The 25553-nt window shown below is 55.2% G+C and overlaps 1 protein-coding gene across 10 annotated transcripts; it reads left to right on the top strand.

The window, feature by feature from the left end:
- The first annotated feature begins 81 nt into the window (after positions 1-81).
- Positions 82-25553, top strand: Flna (filamin A). Of its 10 annotated transcripts, none has more exons than XM_029561849.1 (49): positions 82-217; positions 899-991; positions 3253-3679; positions 6565-6813; positions 6919-7016; positions 7106-7253; positions 7829-7947; positions 8041-8118; positions 8213-8375; positions 8459-8659; positions 9219-9356; positions 9439-9562; positions 9727-9863; positions 9958-10151; positions 10369-10482; positions 10574-10717; positions 11417-11540; positions 11631-11791; positions 11875-11965; positions 12056-12225; positions 12403-12520; positions 12654-12916; positions 13138-13735; positions 13833-14006; positions 14090-14252; positions 14341-14501; positions 14592-14762; positions 15154-15277; positions 15363-15519; positions 16144-16333; positions 16492-16515; positions 18701-18948; positions 19059-19154; positions 19308-19410; positions 19497-19637; positions 19996-20124; positions 20312-20485; positions 20588-20749; positions 20999-21202; positions 21279-21431; positions 21521-21643; positions 21731-21997; positions 22146-22283; positions 22440-22555; positions 23100-23232; positions 23872-24048; positions 24208-24426; positions 24510-24713; positions 25053-25553. In XM_029561849.1, exons 3-49 carry the CDS (start codon positions 3307-3309, stop codon positions 25238-25240), a joined length of 7944 nt encoding a protein of 2647 aa, XP_029417709.1. In that variant the 5' UTR covers positions 82-217; positions 899-991; positions 3253-3306; the 3' UTR covers positions 25241-25553. The 10 variants fall into 10 exon arrangements, with proteins under 10 accessions (XP_029417709.1, XP_008827803.1, XP_029417708.1 ...); XM_008829581.3 differs by having other exon boundaries at positions 3192-3679; XM_029561848.1 differs by lacking the exon at positions 899-991 and having other exon boundaries at positions 3192-3679.

The raw sequence follows: 25553 nt of genomic DNA, 5'->3' as shown, positions 1-25553 counted from the left end.
GCTCCGGGGCGATTTTACCAATTAAGGCTTTCTTGCCGGGCCCGGCCCGGCGGGGCGCGGGGCGGGCGTGGGGCGGGGATGCAGCCAACAAGAAGGCGGGCGGCAGCAGCGCATTCGCGTGGAGGCGCGCGTAGCGCAGCGGACGCCAGCAGAGCCCTGAGGCGTCCGGCGGGGGCGCGGAGAGCCGGGCGCCACCCGGCGGTGGCAGGGACAGCAGGTGAGGGCTCTGTGTCCTGCTCTGTGCGGGCAGTCGGTGCGGCGCTCCAGAGCTGAAAGGAGAGGTCAGGAAGGTGGGCGGAGAGGCGGAAGCCAGGTGCAGCTTGGGTGTGTGGGCCCAGGGCCCAGGCATCTGCGAGTGGTGTCTAGAGGCTACCTTACAAAGTGTACCCACAAACTTGTGTTTGTGCCCTAGAATTTTGGAGCCCAAGGCCACAGAGGTCCCTGAGAGAGGGGCTGGTGTCTAAGCGATTGGCGGAGATGGGTACAGGCGTGGGCACCCAGAAACTAGCCATTGCATGCCTGTCTGGGAAAGGTCCTGAGACCAGTACCTTGACTGGAATAAGAGTGAGTGGTAACTTGGAAGGCCACTACAGTTAATGCCACGAGAGATCCGAGGGGGGTGATGGGTTCTCTGCTGGTAGCAGATGGTTTGGGCCCAGAGGAGCTGATTCCGAGGCTGTGACAGGGCTAGGGCCAGCTAGATTTAACGTTTGGGTCTTGGGTCCTCAGTTTGGTTCTGAGTGGGCTGTTCATTGCTAGTCAGATCCCAATGCCAATGGGGTCAGGAAAAGTAGATGAAGTCCAATTGGGCAGTCTCTTGCAGCTCCAGGCTGTATGGTCAAGGTGAGAGCTCAGGAAATGGATGCTCTCATGTGTCCCATCTGGACTTGCTTTGCAGGCACAGGTATCACGGCGGGGATCTACTGCTTTCTTCCTGGCGCCCCCTGGCTACAGCGGTCTAGAAAAAGCTCTTCAGGGACCAGTATGGCTGGTGGGCTTGGGGTTAAGGTTCCCTGTGGGAGGGTCTGGCCTGGGGTCTGGGGGTGGGGGAGAGGAGGTGGGCGGGGTGTGTCTAACATCCAAGAATCTACTCCAAATAAGGGAAAATATGAAAGAGCTGGATTTTGGCTTGCTCGGACTGCCGCATCTGGATCTTTGGGATGGGGCGACATCTGGTGGTGGTACTGGATCCACTCTAAGGACAAGAACCCTCCACCCCCTCTTATTCCTTCTTTCCCCTAAATAGTCAGATCATAGGGCAGGAAGGTGGGACACCCAAATTCTGTCCTGTCTGTTGGAGTTGAGTACTGGTCAGTTACTGTGATTCAGTTTCCTTATTCTCTGATAATGAACGAAGCCAGATGATACAACTAAATGGCACTTAGTGGAGCAAGAATCAATTCTTGATTTAATTCCACACATAGGAAGTTGTTACTCTCCAGTAGGTCAGGGGGACCAGAAGGACAACTCTAAGCCTGTCTTGAATGACACCTAAGGCAGAGCAGGATGTGCATGTATACCCTTTGACAGTTCTCCCTGTCACCCCATCCCCCAACTCTCACTTTGGTATATTTGGTGTAGCAGATGTATATGAAAACAGGATAGGGGAGAGTATGGGGGGGGGCTCAGTACTAAAAATGCCATTTGGCTGGTGAGATTATAGGCAGCTCCAAGGTAAACATACTGAGGTAGAGGTGATGCCCTTTGTGGCCACAGCCCCACCACAGGCAATGCAGACAGACACCTCAGGCCATAGGAGAGGCAACCATATTTGGGCATTACACGTTGGCCAACTCAGGGCCTCCTTCAGCTACTGGTCTTTAGGAGATTATTGTTAGAATTGAGCCGTAGGGATAAAGGCCTGTCTTTCTGGAGAAAAGACAGAGATGGAAACATTCTGGAGAGGGAAGTACACATGACTTAGATGGAGTCTACTAATGGGAAAGAAGACATAGGTAAGCTGAATTCTCTTCAATGAAAAGGTAGTAGTGTCCCCTCTAGTCTCCATGCCCCTGTACCTTTGCTGTTCTTTGTCTCAGTACAGCATCCTTTGCACTGTCTCCAGAATTATCTACCAGAAAATTAACTTTTAGAGAATAGCTTCACACTACTCTGGGTACACAACCGAGGCTCTTCAAGCTTTGACATCTGGTGTTCCTCCCTCTGTAACCTGGAATCCTGTCCTTGAGACCCATCTAACACTTGCCACTGAACTTGAGTTCTCCTCAGATACAGATGCTCAGAGTCTGCCAGGCCTTATGGGAATCCTCATGGGGCCAGAAAGCCACCACCTCTTGAGTCACACTGGGCTCAAGGGCTATTCTGCCGGAGGAAAACACCTCTAGTGTTCGGAATGGTGACTTAGGCAGGCACAAGGTGTCCTTCTGCACGCACCACACGGCGGGCACTCTGTGCTCGCCCCATCGGCACGCCCTGGTCCCTTGGAAGGCTCCTTGGTCCTGGAGTGCTGGCGGCCTCTGGCCCAGTGCCCCATTTCATCCCCAATGGAAGGAGGGGTCAGGGAGAAAGATGGTGGGAATGGGCGGGCGCAGGTGCGCAGGCCAGGGCCGTGCAGACCGGAAAGGCCGACAGGGGTGGGCGGGGTGGGCCAGGGGTCTGAGGGTGCCCTAGTTAGTTGTGAGCCCTGCCCGGCTGCCGCTGCTCGGGCATTGCGTCCACAAAGAGCTCGCAGTAGTTCCGGGTGCTCTCGAAGGATATGCAATCGGGGTCCCTTCCCATTGCTAAGAACCAGCCTGCGGATGGGGACCCTAGGCCCGGGGACAAGGGGGAATGATGACAGAGGAGGGTGGGGTGCAGGGTCGAAGCGGAGCCCAGGTGACTCAGAGATCTCATTCGCTCCACCCCCCGCAGGGGCTTGGAGAAAAGACCGTCCCTTCTAAGGGTGTGCGTGTTGGAATTTAGCAATCCTGGGCCAGAAGTACTCAGCTACCCCCTCCCCCGCTCCGTGGTCCGTTTCCTGCGGCGCTATCGGGCCAGGGAGCCTCTTTGCCCCTTTTGGGGCCCAAAGACCCTCCCTGGAATCAGGGAGCTGGGTCCCACAGGGGTCTTTGAGGAGGCATTCCAACGGGCGGGGCGAGGTGGGGCAGGCGCTCCCGAAGGCCGCGCCCAGAGGAAACCCCGCCCCCAGCTCCGCCCTCCACCCGCATTTAAAGGGCTCGCTCTTCCCGCAGAACAACGCCTGTTCTGTGCCTCGGCTCTCCAGCGCTGAGGTTCCTACGACTTTAATTGAAGGGCCGTCCCCTCGCCGAAGCTGCAGCACCGCCCACCGGCTCCTCGCGCCTCAAAATGAGTAGCTCCCACTCCCGCTCCGGCCAGAGCGCGGCGGGCGCGGCTCCGGGAGGCGGTACGGACACGCGCGACGCGGAGATGCCGGCTACCGAGAAAGACCTGGCGGAGGACGCGCCATGGAAGAAGATCCAACAGAACACGTTCACTCGCTGGTGCAATGAGCACCTCAAGTGCGTGAGCAAGCGCATCGCCAACCTGCAGACCGACCTGAGCGACGGGTTGCGGCTCATCGCACTGCTCGAGGTACTCAGTCAGAAGAAGATGCACCGCAAGCACAACCAGCGACCCACCTTCCGCCAGATGCAGCTCGAAAACGTATCGGTGGCGCTTGAGTTCCTGGACCGTGAGAGCATCAAACTCGTGTCCATTGGTGAGGATGCGGGCCGCCCTGGGGCGCCGCGCGGGCGGGGGCGCCACACTTCTTCCTTTTCTCCCCCCGAAGGCCCCCTCCAAGTTCCCCTCCCAAGCTCCCGCACAGCCAAGGGTACCGCTGGGCCCCTGGGCTGCAGTGCTCTGTGCAGTCCTCGAGAACAAAGGCCGCGCAGGCTGGCCTGCTGAGCGTGCGATCCGCTACGTGCCCCCACCCGCACGCCGCGCTCTGCTGGCCTGCGCCCAGGCTGAGCTCACATCCTCCACAGGCCGCGCCCCCATCGCTGCACCAGTGGTCGAACAGAGCCTGGTCGTGCCCCGACTTCTTAAGACTAGGCTTCTGCTCCTAAGTGCCACACCCCATCCCTGAGCAGCTGGATGCCCAGGGTCTCCCCAGTAAGGCGATTTAGAGAGGACCTTCCGACCTTTAGGCGCCCCTCTGGTTCTAAAGTGGAAGCTGCAGCTTGTGGCTTCTATTGTCTAGGGCTTCCTCAACTTCTGTCCCTGGAAGATGCTCCCCTGTTGGAGGGGGTTCCAACCACCAGTTTAGATCCCTCCTGGGGACCTTGCTAGCAAAACTGCAACCAACGTATGTTGGGTGTGGTTAACTGAAGGCACCCGCTCACCTGGCCTTGACCTGTTGGGCCTCCAGCTTTGCTGTTTATCATGAGCCAAACTCTTACTTCCGAGGTAGACATTGCTTTTCTGCGTCTAAAATACAGGGATCGGTTGAAAGGTGCTTCAGTGTGCAACCCAGTATCCATGTCATTGGGCTGCGGAGGCTGACACTGGCCTCTCCTGCAGCAGCATCCTATGCCTTTTTCAAAGTAAGGGGCTGCTCATGGATAGGCACCAGAATTGGTAACTTGGAAATGTGGAACAGAGAAAGTAGAAGGGGACTGAAATGACCTTCTAAGTTATCCTTAGGGCTTTGGAATGGTACACAGTACACACTAAACCTAAGAAAGTGAGAAACCAAGATTCATTTCTCCTGGCTACTTAGAGAGTAGCTTTCAAGTGCCAGGTTCTTTCTTTGGAATGCCCATAGAGGCGTGCCAGTGGACATATGGAGGCCCAGCCCCCCCCCTCCCAGCCTCAGTCTAGCCAGCTGAGTCATTTCTGAGTGTGTGGGGGGGCAACCGGATGTGTGGGGAGGCAGGCCACACCCTAGCTCTTTGGGGGGGGGTCTCCTCCCTCCTTCCTTCTCCCCTCCTTCTTGTGAGCTGGCTGGAGCAGGCCTAGTTCCCAGAGCTTTGCCATATAAGGCAAAAAAATGTTGGAAAGCAGCAGTGATTAGGGGAGGGAGGGGGCAGGCTGGCTCAGGGGCTGGGGAAAGGGGGTGGGATGGGGCGGGGCCGTCTAACCAGGCAGCCTCCCAATCCTGGGCCCTGGTCCTCTATTTGGAGGGGGATGCAGCTGACATACGCCTAATATGGACCCGGGAGAGAGCCCTGCCTTATCTGCCAGGGTTGGTGGCCTTGGCTTGTTCCTCTCCCTGGAGGTCACTGAGGACCTCTGTCTCCTTGGGGGCTCCCGTGCTAGACCTGTGACTTGGAGTAGGGACCTTGTGTCCTTGGTCTTTTCTGAACTTCCCCTCCCCATCTTCCCACCATTTTGGTACAATGAAAAACAACCATGATGGGCCAGAGCCAACCTGTTTGGAAATGAGGAAACTCAGTCTTGAGGGGTTCAGCGGGTCCTCTAGGTGCTACCCACTAGACTTGGAGCCACCTGCCCTAGATGACCTTCCAGTGGTGTCTTTCTAGTTATGACCCTCCCCCATTGACTCACTAGATAAGCATTCACTGATTACAGAGCAGGCCTGCAGGATTTCAGAAGATGAGCTCTTAGAGAACCAGACCAACCCTAAGCCACCCACCCTTGAGGAGGTTAAGAGTAGAAGTGGCCTTGGGTGGGGCTGAGGGGTTGCCATGGTGATGGGTGGGCAGGGTGTCCGCCCTAACCACTTCCCTTGTGGTAGGCCTGGTGGCTGCTTGAGACCTAACCCGCTAGGTGGCAAGTAGGCTGTGTACTGTGGCAGCAGAGTAGGGTCACTGGAGCAGTGGGGCTTGAGCACCCCACCCAAGGCCTCTGCAGCTAAAGCTCCCAAGTGACCCTGGGTACCAGAGGCAAGATTACCCAGCCCCACCCTACTCTTCCTCTTCCTCCAGCTGGGCAATGGGGACTCTTGTCACCCTAGCAGTTCCCTACAGGCCTCAGTGAGTCAGGACTAACTGTAGTTCCTTTGACCCCTGGCCCCTCCCCAAGCCAGCCCTCTTTGTGCCACCTCCTGACTCCACTCCTAGTTTGACTGGAGGGAGGACAAGGAAGTGGTGAGGGATGGGGCTTCACCCCAGGATACTTGCTTGCCAACACCTCTACTTCCCCTGTTTTATCCCCCACCCTGGAGCAACAGTTATATTTCCTAACAATTCTTTACCAACCCAGCCTTCCTCTTCCTTGGCCCCAATCCAGCTTAAGGTCCGAGGCCCTGCTTCTAGACCACTCAGGGCTGGGCTACTTTTTCCCAGTTCCCAGAGATTCCTGGAAGTGGGGTGCAGATCCTGACCTCAGCAGCTGCAAAACATTTGTCCCACTCACTCTTCTGTTATCCTTCTGCCACTGTCCCTGTTATTGCATTATATTGTCATCAAGTGTCTCTGAAATGTCTTCCCTTCTGCCACAAAAGTCTCCTTTACTGCCAGACATCCCTTTGTGTCCCTTTAGGAGCTCTGGGCAGAGGGTGCCAGGCCCATATACCACCCCTAGCTGGACAAGGCCTTTCTCTCTTGACTGGCTTGCTGTGCCACCCAACTAGGGCTCTCCCCCATAGCCTTGGGTGGGAGAATCCTTGATTGCCCAGTGCTGCCACCTCTCTTCCTACAGACAGCAAGGCCATCGTAGATGGGAACCTGAAGCTGATCCTGGGCCTTATCTGGACCCTGATCCTACACTACTCCATCTCCATGCCTATGTGGGATGAGGAGGAGGATGAGGAGGCCAAGAAGCAAACACCCAAGCAGAGGCTCCTAGGCTGGATCCAGAACAAGCTGCCACAGCTCCCCATTACCAATTTCAGTCGGGACTGGCAGAGTGGCCGGGCCCTAGGTGCTCTTGTTGATAGTTGTGCCCCAGGTAAGGGGCATGGAGGTGGGAGACCTTGGGCTGAGGCTGTCTGGTTGACCTAGGAGGTGGTCTTATAGTCCCCAGACTGACATTACCACTTTTCCTGTGTCATAGGCCTGTGTCCTGACTGGGACTCGTGGGATGCCAGCAAGCCTGTGAACAATGCACGGGAAGCCATGCAGCAGGCTGATGATTGGCTTGGCATCCCTCAGGTATGCCCCCTGACTGGCTCACCTGCAACTGGGGGTGATAGGTCATGGTGAGGAGAGGTCTAATGGTTCCTGTCTTCTGTCTCTGACAGGTGATCACCCCTGAGGAAATTGTGGACCCCAATGTGGATGAGCATTCTGTCATGACCTACCTGTCCCAGTTCCCCAAAGCTAAGCTGAAGCCAGGGGCTCCCCTTCGGCCCAAACTGAATCCAAAGAAAGCCCGAGCCTATGGGCCAGGTAAGAGGGCTTGGACAGGCGTGCTTCTGGGGGTTCTATGACGTAGGACAGTATTTTCTCTCAACTTGGGTCCTAAGGGGGCTTGGGTTGTGGCAGCTGGGAAATGAAATGCCATTCTTGAGGGAGACTAGGATCAGGACCAGTCAGACCTGGTGTCTTGACAAGGGAGTATTAGTGAGGTCCTTAAGTCCCACTGGCCTATGGGAAGCTTCCTCAGGGAGGGAGGACCCAGCATGCAGCTTTTCTATAATTGGAGATGAAACAGTTGGGATCGTGTAGGTGCAAGTGATTGGGAAACCAGGCTGTTCTAGAGAACGGGCATGGGCCTGTCCTGGTGGCAAGAATACAGCTGGGTTCTGAGGCCAGGCTCAGCATGCTGGGATCTATATGGAATAAACTTGCCTGGTTTGGATTGTGCCTGGCTAGGTAAAGGAGGGGCACTGAGCTCGCAGAAGGATAGGGGTGTTACGCCTGTGTTCCTGCTATGCTTTAGTATCTGGGAACCAGGGTTTAGAAGGGGGAGGCTATGCTGGCCTTACCAGCTGGTCCATGGCTTCTTCACCCTCTCCTGACAGGCATCGAGCCCACAGGCAATATGGTGAAGAAGCGGGCAGAGTTCACCGTGGAGACCCGAAGTGCTGGCCAGGGAGAGGTGCTAGTGTATGTGGAGGACCCAGCTGGACACCAGGAAGAGGTAGGACTATCCATTGGTAGGACAGGATCCTGCTGAGTCCCCTTTCGGAGGGGCTGCTCTTAACAAAGGCTCGTGGGCCCTTTTTCACCATAGGCAAAAGTGTCTGCCAATAATGACAAGAACCGTACCTTCTCTGTCTGGTATGTCCCTGAAGTGACAGGGACTCATAAGGTGAGCCCTTAGCTGATAAGGGAGGCTGGTGGCCATGGGTAGTTGGTGGAGGGCCCCAGACCTCACTCTCCTGGTCTGCCCCTCCTGGGAATAGGTGACTGTGCTCTTTGCTGGTCAGCACATTGCCAAGAGCCCTTTTGAAGTGTATGTGGACAAGTCACAGGGTGATGCCAGCAAAGTGACTGCTCAGGGCCCTGGCCTGGAGCCCAGTGGCAACATCGCCAACAAGACCACCTACTTTGAGATCTTCACTGCAGGTGAGGGGAGGCTGATGAGGCACAGCCAGCCATTAGAGAGAGCTGTGCTAGAGTCCCAGAGCTGAGTTTGTGCCTTGGGACAGGAGCTGGCACGGGCGAGGTGGAAGTTGTCATCCAGGACCCTACAGGACAGAAAGGCACAGTGGAGCCTCAGCTGGAGGCCCGAGGCGACAGCACCTATCGCTGTAGCTACCAGCCCACCATGGAGGGCATCCACACCGTGCATGTCACCTTTGCTGGTGTTCCCATCCCTCGCAGCCCCTACACTGTCACTGTTGGCCAAGGTACGCCTGGCCCTGGATGCCCTCCTACTATGATGCTGTGGCCTGGGCTTCGTGTGGGAGGGGGAGGCTGTTGGGACCATCCCACTCCAGCCCCTGCCTGGGAGCCCTGGTCTATGAGCTTCCACTGTCTGGGCAAGCACTATCTTTCCTTCCCCATGCTGGGGCCCTTCTTGCTTCTTCTTTCCTCGTCCCTCTCCGTCTCTCTTCTCCATGCTTTTACCTTCGGAAGAGCTCGCTCCAGCTGTTTAGAAACCTGCTGCTCTCTGCTCTACCTACAGGGTCAACGGTACTTGGATCCATCTTCCTCTTGGTGGGGAGGGCTGGGTAGAGGTATTAGGGCTGGTGTCAAGCAAGTGGGAGAAAGCCTGCCCTGTCCCTGCTTGGGATGCAGGTTTTAGGGTCATGGCCCATTTCAGTTCTTTCTTGCATGTGCCTTGCCAGCCTGTTGGGCCAACCTCCTGAGGGACTATCCAATCCCAGTGGTCTATCCCTGTGGGTGGCAGGGGAAGGGACACCCAGCCCTAGCTCCCAGTAGCTCAGCTAGACTCTCTGCCCACAGCCTGTAACCCAGCTGCCTGCCGGGCTGTTGGCCGAGGTCTCCAACCTAAGGGTGTACGGGTGAAGGAGACAGCTGACTTCAAGGTGTACACAAAGGGTGCTGGCAGCGGGGAGCTAAAGGTCACTGTAAAGGGCCCCAGTAAGTTGGTATGGGGGTTGTGGCAGGTGATGGGCCTCAGGGTCATGGCTGGGCAGACCTGAGTTCTTGCTTGTCTCTACAGAGGGCGAGGAACGTGTAAAGCAGAAGGACCTGGGGGATGGCGTGTATGGTTTTGAGTATTATCCCACAGTCCCTGGCACATACACAGTCACCATCACATGGGGAGGTCAGAACATTGGCCGCAGGTGAGTTCCTTCCACTGCTCACTGTGCCCTGAATCTTCCCAGCATACTGTGTGGTGCAGGGCCAGTGGCATCTTCCTGTCTGGTTCACAGCTGCTGGGCACAGGGTGGCTCCCATACAGGGCGGTGCTTCTCGGTGCTCACCAGTGTGGCACTTTCACTTGCAGTCCCTTCGAGGTGAAAGTGGGCACTGAGTGTGGCAATCAGAAGGTGCGGGCCTGGGGCCCTGGGCTAGAGGGCGGCGTTGTTGGCAAGTCAGCAGACTTCGTGGTAGAGGCCATTGGTGATGATGTGGGCACCCTGGGTAAGTTGGGGTCTTTAATAGGCATACCTGAAGAAGAGGGTAGCAGGCTACCCTGAGGCTCCAGGGCACCAATGGGACTAATGGCTCTTGTCAGGGTTCTCGGTGGAAGGTCCATCACAGGCCAAGATTGAATGTGATGACAAAGGTGATGGTTCCTGTGATGTGCGCTACTGGCCCCAGGAGCCTGGCGAGTATGCTGTTCATGTGTTGTGCAACAGCGAGGACATCCGTCTTAGCCCCTTCATGGCTGATATCCGGGAGGCACCCCAGGACTTTCACCCAGATAGGGTAAAGGGCACATAGTACTGACCTGAGCCTTTCGATTCTGCTTGGGAAGGCTTCTGTGGGTGGGTATCAGTCCCATCTTGTCAACTAGGCTGGGGTCTTGAGCCAGACTCTGGCTGATATCCCCAGCACCATGCCCTGCCATTCTGTGTTCTTGCTGCCCTATCTGCTTTTGGTGACCTTGATTTAGTTTCCTGAGATTGAGGTGGTCTCTTACCAGGTGAAAGCACGTGGGCCTGGACTGGAGAAGACTGGTGTGGCTGTAAACAAACCAGCAGAGTTCACAGTTGATGCCAAGCATGGTGGGAAGGCCCCTCTCCGAGTCCAAGTCCAGGTAGGGTGCCTGCCCATGTTGAGGGCAGGGCAGGCAGGCCCCAAGGCCTGGGCAGAGACGAACAGGCTGCTTATTTCTGCCCACCTTATAGGACAATGAGGGCTGCCCCGTGGAGGCAACAGTCAAGGACAATGGCAATGGCACTTACAGTTGCTCCTATGTGCCAAGGAAGCCAGTGAAGCACACAGCAATGGTGTCTTGGGGAGGTGTCAGCATCCCCAACAGCCCCTTCCGGGTAAGCTAGCCTATGGGACTTTATCCCTTCTTCCCAGAGCCCTTTTGTTTAATAGCAGTTTTAACAAGATCAAGCTTACATACTGTATAATGTGCCCATATACAGTTGATGACTACATGGTTTTTTAGTATATTTAGCTGTATTTAGATATTTAGGTGTTGGCAGCTATCACCACAGTCTAAGTTTAGGACATTTTCATCATCTCCAAAGAAACTCCATCCTCTCCACTCCCTCTTCCTCCAGCCTGTAGAAGCCACTGATCTGCTGTTTCTATGGATTTTCCTTTTCTGTTTCAAATAGATGGAGTGATATAATGTATGACTTTCTTTCACTGAGTGTCATGTGAAGGTTCGTCCACATTGTAGCCTGTCAGTGTCTTTCTTTTTTATGGCTGAATAATACCCCGTTATGTGGATGGAACACATTGTGCTTGTCTATTTATTTGATGAACCTGTAGGGTGTTTTTACTTTGGGGCTATTGTGAACAGCCATACTAGGAACATTAGGGTTCATTTTCCTTGGGTAGTTACCTAGGAGTGCAATCACAGCATCATGTAGTCACATTTACCTATTTGAGGAACTGCCTGATTTGTCCCAAGGCAGCTATACTGTTTGGCCTGTCTATCAGCAGTAGTCAAGGGAGTCTTACCTGCCATGCCACAGGCTTGCCATGCCTTTTCACTTGCCCTTGTACTACAGGTGAATGTAGGAGCTGGCAGCCACCCAAACAAGGTCAAAGTGTATGGTCCAGGAGTGTCCAAGACTGGGCTTAAGGCCCACGAGCCCACCTACTTTACTGTGGATTGCACAGAGGCTGGCCAGGGTAAGGCATGGCTTTGAATGGGAGAGCAGGTGGGTGGGCTGTCTCTCGCCACAAAGTCCCAAACTCTGTTCCTCTCCCCTCCAACCACAGGAGATGTCAGCATTGGTATCAAGTGTGCCCCCGGAGTGGTGGGTCCCACTGAGGCTGACATTGACTTTGACATCATCCGTAACGACAATGATACCTTCACTGTGAAATACACGCCCCGTGGGGCTGGTAGCTATACCATCATGGTCCTTTTTGCTGACCAGGTAGGTGTTACTACTCCCAGCCCCTAGACTGCTAGGTGTTGGGGTACTGCTATCCTCAACCCTTTTTCTCTCATCACCTATAGGCCACACCCACCAGCCCCATCCGGGTAAAAGTGGAGCCTTCCCATGATGCCAGCAAGGTGAAAGCTGAGGGTCCTGGCCTCAGTCGCACTGGTACGGATGAGTGTTATATGGGAGCTTTAGTGGCATCAAGGGTGAGGGCTCGAAGTAGAGTGCCCCTATGTGGTCACTATGTCTCTTCAGGTGTTGAGCTTGGTAAACCCACCCATTTTACCGTCAATGCCAAAGCCGCTGGCAAAGGCAAGTTGGATGTCCAGTTCTCAGGACTGACTAAGGGGGATGCAGTGCGAGATGTGGACATCATTGACCACCATGATAACACCTACACTGTCAAGTATACTCCTGTGCAGCAGGTAGGTACCCCCTGCGCCCACACCCCTTCTCTGTAGTCATAGGCCTCCTTGTAAGGTGGGCTAGGTGGGCTGCTGCAAGGGACTTCATTTCTCACCTGGGAGGAGGGTGAAGAGCAAAGCTAGTGTTTCTGACCCACCTACGTAAGCTGGGAACCCATCCTTTTCTACTCATCTCAGGGCCCAGTAGGTGTCAGTGTCACTTATGGAGGAGATCCCATCCCCAAGAGCCCCTTTTCAGTGGGAGTATCTCCAAGCCTGGACCTCAGCAAGATCAAGGTGTCTGGCCTCAGTGACAGTAAGTAATTGCTGTATTTGCCATTGCCATTGAGGACCACTCCATTTTACCTGGTCTGAGTCTTGCCTGGGACTGCGTAAGCAAGGCGTGATGGTTGATTTTTGTCTCCTCTGCTTTCATCATCTGTTAACAGAAGTGGACGTTGGCAAAGACCAAGAGTTCACAGTGAAGTCAAAGGGTGCAGGTGGCCAAGGCAAAGTGGCATCCAAGATTGTGGGCCCCTCAGGTGCAGCAGTGCCCTGTAAGGTGGAGCCAGGCCTAGGAGCTGACAACAGTTTGGTACGCTTTGTGCCCCGAGAGGAGGGGCCCTATGAGGTGGAGGTGACCTATGATGGTGTGCCTGTGCCTGGCAGCCCTTTTCCTGTGGAAGCTGTGGCTCCCACCAAGCCTAGCAAGGTAATTGGGTTTGGGATGCTCTTAAGGGTAGACCTATTGTCCTTTTTGAGGGTGCCTAATTTTCATATTTGTCCTTATCCTTTGTCATTTCCATCTTTATGATTGATGGGTGGCAGTCTATGCCTTTCTTGTCCCTGTTTGTTTGGGGAGGAAAGCCAGGACAAAAGGAGGCAGATGGAAGTTTGGGCTGACATCAGCTCCTGACCACCTCCTTCTCTTAGGTGAAGGCGTTTGGACCAGGGCTACAGGGAGGCAATGCAGGCTCTCCTGCCCGCTTTACCATTGATACCAAGGGTGCTGGCACTGGTGGCCTGGGCCTGACAGTGGAAGGCCCCTGCGAAGCACAGCTTGAGTGCCTGGACAACGGGGATGGCACATGTTCTGTGTCCTATGTGCCCACTGAGCCTGGGGACTACAACATCAACATCCTTTTTGCTGACACTCACATCCCTGGCTCCCCGTTCAAGGCCCATGTGGTTCCTTGTTTCGATGCATCCAAGGTGAAGTGCTCAGGCCCTGGGCTAGAGCGGGCTACTGCTGGTGAGGTAGGCCAGTTCCAAGTGGACTGCTCAAGCGCAGGCAGTGCAGAGTTGACAATTGAGATCTGCTCTGAAGCTGGCCTGCCAGCTGAGGTATACATTCAGGATCATGGTGACGGCACACACACGATCACCTACATTCCTCTGTGCCCTGGGGCTTACACTGTCACCATCAAGTATGGAGGCCAGCCTGTGCCCAACTTCCCCAGCAAGCTGCAGGTGGAGCCTGCTGTGGACACATCGGGTGTGCAGTGCTACGGGCCTGGGATTGAGGGTCAAGGTAAGGAGGCCTGCTATGGGATGCATAGGTCGGGGGGGGGCAGTTACAGAAAGCAAGGATCCCAGAGCCACAGCCTCTGCACTGTGGCCCTCTCCAGGTGTCTTCCGAGAGGCAACCACTGAGTTCAGTGTGGATGCCCGGGCTCTCACACAGACTGGAGGACCACACGTAAAGGCCCGTGTGGCCAACCCCTCGGGCAACCTGACAGAGACCTATGTACAGGACTGTGGTGATGGCACGTACAAAGTAGAATACACACCATATGAAGAAGGTATGTGTGCGCTAGGGCTCCCTTAGGCAGGGCAGGGAGTGAATTGGGGAGTCCACCTCCTTCTGACCTGGCCTTGCCTCTAGGACTGCACTCTGTAGACGTGACTTATGATGGCAGCCCTGTACCCAGCAGTCCCTTCCAGGTGCCTGTAACGGAGGGCTGTGACCCCTCCCGGGTCCGTGTCCATGGGCCAGGCATCCAAAGTGGTACCACCAACAAACCCAATAAGTTCACAGTGGAGACCAGGTAAGTGAGCCACCAGGGAAGCAAGGGCAGCCAATGGACTTGGGAATCTGGAAATCCCAGGTATTGACAGATTGCCTTTTTGGACCAGGGGAGCTGGCACAGGTGGCCTGGGTCTGGCTGTTGAGGGCCCCTCTGAGGCCAAGATGTCCTGCATGGATAATAAGGATGGCAGCTGCTCGGTAGAATACATCCCCTATGAGGCTGGCACCTACAACCTTAATGTCACCTATGGTGGTCACCAAGTGCCAGGTGAGGAGATGATGACCAGGACAGACCTAAAACTGCTACTAATCCCCACTGTGTCTTACATAGCTACCATCCCTTTGTCCCAATCCCTAGGTAGTCCCTTCAAGGTCCCTGTGCACGATGTGACAGATGCATCTAAGGTCAAGTGTTCTGGACCTGGCCTAAGCCCAGGCATGGTCCGCGCCAACCTCCCTCAGTCCTTCCAGGTGGATACAAGCAAGGCTGGGGTTGCCCCGCTGCAGGTCAAAGTGCAGGGGCCCAAAGGTGAGAGTTCATATATTTGGGAGCAAGGGGTCAGGAAGGCAGCATCCTTTTTGGCCAGTGGCAAAGGAGACAGAGTCAGCATGTAGAAGCTAGGGCAGGTATGTAGTTGGTAAAAGGGCTTCAGGTAACCACAGAGCCAATCAGAAAGCATGGAGAAGGTAGAATGGACAGAACTTAGCCACTGAATAGATGTGGCAAGAGAGGAGAGTGGGCAAGAGTCTAAGGAGGCACTTAGAGCCATGTTTTATACTGTAGAGTCTTGGAATCATTCCTGGAATTGGGTGGTTAAGGACAATGAGGTCTAAGCCTGGGGCCCAGTCCTGCTCTCCAGTGGGATGGGAGTGGGGACACAAGGAGCCAGCTGAGGTTCTATCCTTGGGACTGGGACCAGGCTTGGTGGAGCCAGTGGATGTAGTGGACAATGCTGATGGTACCCAGACGGTCAACTATGTGCCCAGCCGAGAAGGGCCCTATAGCATCTCAGTGCTATATGGGGAAGAAGAGGTGCCACGGAGGTAAGAAGCCGGGCCCACCTTGCATATTGGGGATAGGCCAAGTGCTGAGACTTGTCTGATGGCTCACAGTACCCTCACCCCACAGCCCCTTCAAGGTCAAAGTGCTGCCCACACATGATGCCAGTAAGGTGAAGGCCAGTGGACCTGGACTCAACACCACTGGCGTGCCTGCCAGCCTGCCTGTGGAGTTCACCATTGATGCCAAGGATGCTGGGGAGGGTCTGTTAGCTGTCCAGATTACGGTGAGCTTGCTGGCTTCCCAGGCTGCACTGCAGCTCCAGGCACAGGGAGGAGAGGCGAGGAATCAAGCCTGGGCAGCTAGAGTATGGGGCTGTGGGTAGGTAGGAGGGCCAGTTCAGGTCCCTAGTCTGCCTAGGAGCTGTACTGTGAGGGCAGGACCTCCGCTTCTAGTGTTTTAAGGTTGTAACATAGGATGTGTAGAAATTTCCTCCAAATTGGAACAAGCTTACCCACATACACATATATTGCCGATGAGCATGGTACCAAGCTGGTAGTGCCTCAGGTTCCTCCCTTGTGATATTCTCATAGGGCAAGTATAATGTTATAACCATAGAACTTCCATGCAAGTCCCTGGTGCCCCTGGGCCAGGTACAGGACTGAGGTTTGGTCATCAAGCTCTGTGGTCAGTCCTGCCTCTCAACCACGTCAGAGAATGCTGGATGTTTGGGGACTTCCATTTTGGACCCTGCCATAGGCAGGCAGCCACCAGGATCATGGTGGTGGAGGGGCCCAGAAGCTATCTCTGTTACAGCAGTGATTGGTGTCCCTTCAGGAGGGCCTGAGCAGCCCCAGCCTCGCTGAGCTTAAACCGACCTCTTTCCCCTATGCTTTGCCTTCTCCCACAGGATCCTGAAGGCAAGCCCAAGAAGACACACATTCAAGACAACCATGATGGCACATACACAGTGGCATATGTGCCAGATGTGACAGGCCGGTACACAATCCTCATCAAGTATGGTGGTGATGAGATCCCCTTCTCCCCATACCGTGTCCGGGCCGTGCCCACTGGGGATGCCAGCAAGTGCACAGTTACAGGTGAGCCAGCCTGCCAGCGGCCACCGTGGCACTTGGCTCGGGGCTTGGGTGTGCCTGTGTGCAAGGGCTCGCTGCTTGGGGCGGCGTGTGGGAGTGGGGGCCGCCCCCTTGAGTGACTCACCTGACCTTTCTCCTTGCTCTCTGCCCTCTCACCTCAGTGTCAATCGGAGGTCACGGGCTAGGTAAGCTGCTTGCTGGGTCCACTCCCAATGCCCCTCCTGCCCAGAGGGGCAGCTTCCTTTCCTCTTAATTGCTAATTCATTCCCAGGATAGTTCCAGCTGCAGCTCTAGGCAAGGACAGAGTGGGGGAGGCTGTGAAGACAAGGCCGTGGGCTGGAGGGTTAGGGCCCAGGGAGGTTTCTGGAGCTGAGCATGAGTGCTCTGGTTCTTCCCCTCTCTGGACCTTCATTTCCCCTTCTGAGAACTCGGGTTGCAGCTGAGAGCTTTGGGGTGAAGTGTATCCTAAGAGGCACCCCACTGGGGACTTATGGGGTCTGGGGATCTTGGCACCCCAGGGAAGTACCCGGGGATGGGCAGCAGGTATTTCCTTCTCATGAGGACTCCTGCATGGGCTGAGGGGTCAAAGGGATCTCCCCACCTCAGTGGGAGTCTCTAGCCCTCGTCAGATCCACAGACTTCATTGCGGCCTCCCAGGGGCCTCTGTGTCCCGGGCTGGGGGAGGTGCATGAATGGGTGGGGCTGGCTGGTGGTGCGGTAGCGCCAGTGTCAATTGCTTGGGTGGCCAGCATGGCGGGCCCAGCCCAGCCTCAGAGCCCCAAAGTGCATCCTGTGACCCATCTCTCTCCCTTCCCTTCTTCCATTCCCCCAGCAGTGACGTTATTTAGATAGTCCCTAATCAGACATAGAGATTGTCTTCCTCAAGCAGGGGATACCCTGGGGATGTTGATATGAGGGCCTCTGAGGACTATAGATATGACAACTTGCATAGACATCCAACGACAGGGTTAGATGATGGCCGGGGTTTTGTGGCAGGGGCTAGATTGTTTTGTAGAATAGGCCATGGGATCTGAGATGACAGGTATGTTTACACAGAACAGGGGAGGGCAGGATAAACCAGGGACTTGGAATAGCCTCAGTCTCCCTGACCACTGTTTGTGGAATGGAGACACTTTCAGGCAAGCCAGAAGTTTGGCTTGGACTAGGTCAGTGGCTTTAGGGCATCAGGTAGTAGCACAATCAACAAATGTCCCTTGAGGATGGTATGGCCAAGACCTGATCAGGTGGAGGTTGGGTAGAGAAATGAGTTGGGGAAACTGTTAGGAGAGGGCACAAGTCACTAGCTACATGATGCAGCAGTGGTATGCCGTGGGCTGATGGGCAGCAAGCAGCCAGGGCTATAGTTAGAAATGCTATCTGGGCTGGTAGACCAGCATAGAGCCTTATGCAGTGTGAGACCTAGGCCAGTTGGGGGCCTTGGTGGCAGGCTGGCAAGGGGGCCCCTTGAACTTGGTCTCCAAGTAGGTGTGGTATTCCCGGTTGCTTTCCTGGCGGGGGGAGGCCAGGTTGTAGGGCTGCTCTTGCTGCCAGGTCTCACACAGCCCACAGCTCCCAAGCCTCCACGGCTGAGCCCCAGATCATAACGTCACTGTCCTTTCCCTTTCCTCGGGCACTATGGGGCCCTAGAGGCTGCTCAGATGCTCTACCCTTGCCAACCCAGCAGTGGTGGCTGTGGCTTGGGCCTCCTGTCCCCTGTCCCTTGGGTGCTGCCACTGCTCTGCCAAACCTGCTGTGCTGCACTGCACGGGTGCTAACCCTGCTGCCTCTCTGCTCCCTGCTCTTGCCTGTGCCAGGCTATGCCGGGCTGTCTCTCACTGCAAGCCTCTGGTTGAGCAAGCGTTCTCAGTTGTCAGGAAACTCCAGTTTCACCTTCAGGCCTGGCAGGGTAGGGTGGCAAGTGTCACATCGCCCCACACTGCAGCAGGACTAGGACTCTGCCTCACTGCGTCCACACACAGCACCGGGGCCCAGGGCTAGGCTACAGGAATGCAGGCAGCCACGGGCCTAGCCAGAGTGCTGATATTTGTCAGCATGGGCCATGGTACCAGCTGAAGCTGAGTTGGCAGAGGAGGTGGCAGTAGATGCTTGTGCTGGGATGGGATGGTCCCTTACTTTTCCTCCCAGGTACCTGTTGGGCCTCTCTCATATGGGGGCTTGAGGTGGTCAGGAGAATTCTTCCTGCCTTCTGAGAAACCACTCACCATCCTAGCTTTTGGGGTGTGGGTGGGATGGGGGACTGGCTGTGCTTGGTGGTGGCAATAAGAGGCCTGGATGCACAGCAGGTAATGGGAGGCTGAATGCCAGGCTCACCTGTTGGCCCCCCTCTGGGGACCCGCCCTGCCCTCCTAGGTGCTGGCATCGGCCCCACCATCCAGATTGGGGAGGAGACAGTGATTACTGTGGACACAAAAGCAGCAGGCAAAGGCAAGGTGACTTGCACTGTATGCACACCTGATGGCTCAGAGGTAGATGTGGATGTGGTGGAGAATGAGGACGGCACCTTTGACATCTTCTACACAGCACCCCAGCCGGGCAAATACGTCATCTGTGTGCGCTTTGGTGGAGAGCATGTGCCCAACAGTCCCTTCCAAGTTACAGTGAGAAGGGGCCAGAGATGGGTGGGCAGGGAGATTGGGAGAAGTTCTAGCCTATTCCTCCATGCCCCTCTATGACAATGTCTGCAGCTCTCTCATTTTGCCCTGTGCAGGCTTTGGCTGGAGACCAACCCACAGTGCAGACCCCACTACGACCTCAGCAGCTCACTCCACAGTATACCTATCCCCAGGGTGGCCAGCAAACCTGGGTAAGAGCTGGTCCATCTCCCAGCTCGACTAGCCCATAGGGATACTTGGAGCTGGCCATCTGGGTGTCTCATAATAGTCCTGTTCTAACCGTATGTACAGAGAGACGTCAGATTCTTTCAGCCCGTCACCTGATTCTTATGTCTCCATTGCAGGTCCCAGAGAGACCCATGGTTGGTGTTAATGGGCTGGATATGACCAGCCTGAGGCCCTTTGATCTTGTCATCCCCTTCACCATCAAGAAAGGCGAGATCACTGGTGAGTGAGGGCTGGGAAGGAACTTGGAAACCAAGGAAGCCAGGGTGTGAATTGTCTGCCCTAACTTCAGATCCACTGTCCTGTAGGGGAAGTTCGAATGCCTTCAGGCAAGGTAGCCCAGCCCTCCATCACTGACAACAAGGATGGCACTGTTACTGTGCGGTACTCACCCAGTGAGGCTGGCCTGCATGAAATGGACATCCGATATGACAACATGCACATACCAGGTGGGCCCACTGCCTCTGGCTACCCCACACCAGGCCCCTGTTGCCACTATGTCATAGAATAGGGTGGGGACTGGGGCCTGGGGCTATATAGGTCAGTTGGTAGCATGCTTTGCTACTATGTGTAAGTCCTGGGTTCAGTCCCCAGCACTGTAAACTAGGTATGGTGGCAAATACCTGTAATCCTAGCACTTAGGAGGTGGAGGCAGGAACATCAGGAGTTCAAAGTCATCTTCAACTACTACACTGAGTTCAAAGCCAGCTTGGGATACAGCAGATACTGTCTCAAAAAGAAAAATGAAAAGAACAGAGTAGTAGAACACAAGATGGGTGTTCCATGTGGCCCTTATTCCTGTCTCAGGAAGCCCTCTGCAGTTCTATGTGGATTATGTCAACTGTGGCCACGTCACTGCCTATGGCCCTGGCCTCACACACGGAGTGGTCAACAAGCCTGCCACCTTCACTGTCAACACCAAGGATGCAGGAGAGGGTGAGGAGAAGCTCTGGGTTAACCTACCCAAGTTGTCCTCCTTTTGCTGGATGTGGGTGGGAGATAATCCTGAATGGGACTCCCTGCCCCTGCCTTCCTGTGTCTGCTGGGCCAAGTCAACTTAGCATGAAGGCTCAGCAGTGTGTCCCTGGGCCCACTTTCCACTCTTACCCATGTTGTTTTTCAGGGGGCTTGTCATTGGCCATTGAGGGTCCATCCAAAGCAGAAATCAGCTGTACTGACAACCAGGATGGGACGTGCAGTGTCTCCTATCTGCCTGTACTGCCTGGTGACTATAGCATCCTCGTCAAGTACAATGAGCAGCACATTCCAGGCAGCCCCTTTACTGCCAGGGTCACAGGTAGCGAGCACCAGGGGCAGTGGCGGGAACAGGTGGCAGGGTGGGCATGGTCTCCTGGGGCTGGAAGAACAGTGATGGATAGTCTGCCCCTCCCCCTACCAGGTGATGATTCCATGCGTATGTCCCACCTAAAGGTGGGTTCTGCTGCTGATATCCCCATCAACATCTCAGAAACAGACCTCAGTTTGCTCACAGCCACTGTGGTACCACCCTCAGGACGAGAGGAGCCCTGTCTGCTGAAGCGGTTGCGCAATGGCCATGTGGGTAAGAAGTCAAGAGAGGACAAGAGTTTCTGGGAAGGAGGGAGAGCCAGGTTTGGTAGTGTATGCCTATAATCCAGCACTTGGGAGGTGGGGGCAGGAGAATCAGGGGATCAAGGTTAAATCATTTCTACATAGTGAGTTCAAGGCCAGCCTGGCACCTACATGAGATCCTATCTCCCAAAAAAGAAAAGAAAGGAGGGAGGCCAAGGGCTTACACCTTCCCCTGTTGATGGCCCTTCCCTGTACCCAGGGATTTCCTTCGTGCCCAAGGAGACAGGGGAGCACCTGGTGCATGTGAAGAAGAATGGCCAGCATGTAGCAAGCAGTCCCATCCCAGTGGTGATCAGCCAGTCGGAGATTGGTGATGCTAGCCGCGTGCGGGTCTCGGGCCAAGGCCTCCATGAAGGGCACACATTTGAGCCTGCAGAGTTTATTATTGACACTCGAGATGCAGGTAGGCAATGGTGGCCTGCCAGCTTGGGTAATACAGTTGCACTTGGCATCCTGGCTTACAGTTGTCTATCCCCCAGGCTATGGTGGGCTCAGCCTGTCTATTGAGGGCCCTAGCAAGGTAGACATTAACACAGAGGACCTGGAAGATGGCACATGCAGGGTCACCTACTGCCCCACAGAGCCCGGAAACTACATCATAAACATCAAGTTTGCTGACCAGCATGTGCCTGGTGAGTGTGGCAGCCCTCCTGGACATATACCAGAGCCTATCTACAACCTGTAACCTGTGCCCAGTATGGACTGTACTTTTTTCCTATAGGCAGTCCCTTCTCTGTGAAGGTGACCGGTGAGGGCCGAGTGAAAGAGAGCATCACACGCAGGCGACGTGCCCCTTCAGTGGCCAATGTTGGCAGTCATTGTGACCTCAGCCTGAAGATTCCTGGTAGGGGCTCAGGAGGGTACCCAGGGTAACCCTAAGCACAAGTAAAGACAAGAAGGACCCTGTTTATCAAATTTTTCCTGCTTGTAGAAATTAGCATCCAAGACATGACAGCCCAGGTAACCAGCCCATCAGGCAAGACTCATGAGGCAGAGATTGTAGAAGGAGAGAACCATACCTACTGTATCCGATTTGTGCCTGCTGAGATGGGAATGCATACAGTCAGCGTCAAGTACAAGGGCCAGCATGTGCCTGGGAGTCCCTTCCAGTTCACTGTGGGGCCTCTGGGAGAAGGGGGTGCCCACAAGGTCCGTGCTGGAGGCCCTGGCCTGGAGAGAGCTGAAGCTGGAGTGCCAGGTAGGTGTGGTTGTCTAGTTCTTGCTCTCCTGGGTGGATCTTGGAGAGGGTATTTGGAGAATCAGTCAGCAGCCCTGTCTTGGCTTTGCTTGGAGGTTGGCTGAGGCCAGGGACCAGCCCTCATGAAGACAATACTTCTTTCCCACAGCTGAATTCAGCATTTGGACCAGGGAAGCTGGTGCTGGAGGTCTGGCCATTGCTGTTGAGGGCCCTAGCAAGGCTGAGATCTCCTTTGAGGACCGCAAGGATGGCTCCTGTGGTGTGGCTTATGTGGTCCAGGAGCCAGGTACTGGGAACAGAAATGACTGGGGTGGGGAGTTAGAGCTTGAGTGTGGGTGTGTTGGCCCCAGGGCCTATATAGACAGCCCTCGCTTGGCTCCTGTCTTCCACCCTTGCGATATATGGCACCCCCAGCACAGCCTTATGTTCTCTCCTTATCCAGGTGACTATGAGGTCTCAGTCAAGTTCAACGAGGAGCACATCCCTGACAGCCCCTTCGTGGTGCCTGTGGCTTCTCCGTCTGGTGACGCCCGCCGCCTTACTGTTTCTAGTCTTCAGGTGAGGCACTGAGAGAAACTGCCCACCTGGGGCTCCTTGGCCCGGCCAGACCAGAGCTGCCATGACGAGCAGGCCTTGGCCCTGTGCTGAGTGACCTACCCAGAAAGAGCTCTGAGTGCCAGGCCTCTGCTCTGGCCGGGTACAGCCCACGCTTGGGGTTGGTAGGAAGTGCCCTGCCTACCGTGTGGAGTTTTTCTCGTGTCTCAGGTCTAAAGGCTTTGAACAGAAGCCTGTGCCCATTGAGCACCAGGGCTGAGGTTTAAAGAGGGACAGCCTACTAGGGCTGGGTGCTGCCCACAGGCTAGGGCCATCCTCTCTTTCTGCTGCCTGGGTGTGTGATTGCAGAGCACAGGTCTGGGGGGTAGGGGATTTGGAGTATGCCTGTGGCTTGCTGCTCTCACAAGTCAATGGCTCTCCCTCTTTAAACCAAGTTGGACACCAGATGGGTAAGTGTGATCCTGTGGGTCTCCTGCTTCTAGGGACCTGCTCTCCCATTTGCCCTGGCCCTGGCCATCCTGTCTAACCACATCTGCTGTGCTTCCAGGAGTCAGGGCTAAAGGTCAACCAGCCAGCCTCTTTTGCAGTCAGCCTGAATGGGGCCAAGGGGGCGATTGATGCCAAGGTGCACAGCCCCTCGGGAGCCCTGGAGGAGTGCTATGTTACAGAGATTGACCAAGGTGAGGCCCTATCCCAGTTTAGCCATCCAGCCACCTGCCCCAGCTGACTAGAAGCAGGCTGAGTGCACAAAAAGGAAAAAAGAAAATACAGGTTCTGTAAGCAACCAAGATTGGGCTCCTCGGCCAAGAAATCCTTCCCCAACTGCTAGGCACCTGTGAGGATGTGACTCTCCAGTATGGTTACCAGGAAGAAAACCTGCAGGCAGTACCACAGTCTACAGAGAGAGATACAAAGTCTAGCTCTGTGGCCAGAGGTGTAGCTTAGTTCTGCTAGTTTCACAGCCTAGTCCTGCCCTCTCCCAGCTGTATGACCCCAAGTTCTTCCCCATCGCTGAACCTGCTAATTTGTAAGCAACATGGCATTCACAGTAAACTGTCTAAGGAAGCAGGCAAAGTGGGCATTTTGCTTATAAAAGTGTCAGTTCAAAGGAGCCTCACCAGTAGACTGCTTGAGTATCTAAAGCTTCAGGTGCCCAGCACAACCCTGCAGGAAGCTGAGGGGTCCGCATGGAGCAGCTGAGCTACTGTTAGGGGCAAGGGGAATGACAGAGGATTGCTAGTACTAAGGTTCCTTGCAGATGACATCTTCTAGTTAAAGAAAGGTACCGCAGGCCCACAACATGTCCTTCTACTCCTTAGATAAGTATGCCGTTCGCTTCATCCCACGGGAGAATGGCATCTACTTGATTGATGTCAAGTTCAATGGTACTCACATCCCTGGAAGCCCCTTCAAGATCCGAGTTGGGGAGCCTGGGCATGGAGGGGACCCAGGCTTGGTATCTGCCTATGGAGCAGGCCTGGAAGGTGGTGTCACAGGTAGGTCCACAGGTATAGCTTCAAGTATGGATGCAGCTGCTGGGGCTCTACTTCCAAGCTCTCGGTGACAAAGGCATGTGGAAGTGACAAGGTTGTGCTGGGTGGCTAAAGACAGGGAAGCCAGTCAGGTAGGCTCTCCCTGACCTTCTGTGCTCCCAGGGAGCCCAGCCGAGTTTATCGTGAATACAAGCAATGCGGGAGCTGGTGCCCTTTCGGTGACCATCGATGGCCCATCCAAAGTGAAGATGGATTGCCAAGAGTGCCCTGAGGGCTACCGTGTCACCTATACCCCAATGGCACCTGGCAGCTACCTCATCTCCATCAAGTATGGTGGCCCCTACCATATTGGGGGAAGCCCCTTCAAGGCCAAGGTCACAGGTGAGCTTAAGCCCTGGCTGCTGGTGCCCACCCAATGCCTCGTACTCCAGCCATTTCTCAGCTCCACCCAATCTGCCCTGCAGGCCCCCGTCTTGTAAGCAACCACAGCCTCCATGAGACCTCTTCTGTGTTTGTGGATTCTCTGACTAAAGCTACTAGTATTCCTCAGCATGCAACCCCAGGCCCAGGTCCTGCTGATGCCAGCAAGGTGGTGGCCAAGGGCCTGGGGCTGAGCAAGGCCTACTTAGGCCAGAAAAGCAGCTTCACAGTAGACTGCAGCAAAGCAGGTGAGTAGCCACACTTCTGGCTTCTGTAAGGACAAGGCCAGAAATAATGGGATGGTCAGTATGTAGAAGGTACAGGAACCACCTTTAGGGGTATGGCTGTCACTTTTAAAACCACCACCCATCTAGGCCTCCCTGTGTTCTCTGCCCCTCAAGAAAATGTTCTGGAGAAGCTGGAGTTTCCCTCAGGTGGCATGGGGAGGGAGAGGGTGCTAGAAGCTCACTGGGAAGGGTTATTCCAAACAGGGAAGGGGTGGAATGTGGAATGTAGAAAAGGGTTCAGAACAGTCACAGCTGAAGGAAGGGGCTGAGACCTACAACTGAGGCCCCTTCCTACTTTAGGAAACAACATGCTGCTGGTTGGAGTACATGGCCCCAGGACGCCCTGCGAGGAGATCCTGGTCAAACACATGGGCAGCCGGCTTTACAGTGTCTCCTACCTGCTCAAGGACAAGGGGGAGTACACGCTGGTGGTCAAGTGGGGTGATGAGCACATCCCAGGCAGCCCATACCGCATCATGGTGCCCTGAGCCTGGCACCTGTGCCAGCCAGAAGCTCCTATGGCAAAAATCCCCACAGCTTCCCCACTCTCCAAGCAGCCCCATTCTATCCTTAGCCTTGGACCGCTGTCCCCTACCCCGGCGTGCCCTGTCCACCTTATCACTGCAGTCGCCCCTGCCCTGTGCTGTGCTCACCTGCCTCCTCTCAGCTTTCACCTGGGCAGAGGGAGCCATTTGGTGGCAGCGCCTCTCCTCTTTGGCTCTGGGAGGTGGGGGTCCTATGCACAACCACCTGCTAGTTCTGTTTCTGAGCCAAGAGGAATAAAGTTTTGCTTCCATTGTC

This window comes from Nannospalax galili, unplaced genomic scaffold, assembly GCF_000622305.1.
Source record: "Nannospalax galili isolate Female #2095 unplaced genomic scaffold, S.galili_v1.0 scaffold513, whole genome shotgun sequence".
NCBI classification, from domain to species: domain Eukaryota; kingdom Metazoa; phylum Chordata; class Mammalia; order Rodentia; family Spalacidae; genus Nannospalax; species Nannospalax galili.
The sequence above is the reverse complement of the archived record's forward strand: the minus strand, read 5'-3'. Positions and strand labels throughout refer to the sequence as shown.

What these genes read in the sequence shown, in the direction of transcription:
- Flna (XM_029561848.1), top strand. Translation starts at nt 3,307, where the DNA reads ATGAGTAGCTCCCACTCCCGCTCCGGCCAGAGCGCGGCGGGCGCGGCT. An exon ending in AGGACTTTCACCCAGATAGG is followed by an intron (nt 10,152 to 10,368) that starts GTAAAGGGCACA and finishes GTCTCTTACCAG; the next exon opens with GTGAAAGCACGTGGGCCTGG. An exon ending in CTCCCACCAAGCCTAGCAAG is followed by an intron (nt 12,917 to 13,137) that starts GTAATTGGGTTT and finishes TCCTTCTCTTAG; the next exon opens with GTGAAGGCGTTTGGACCAGG.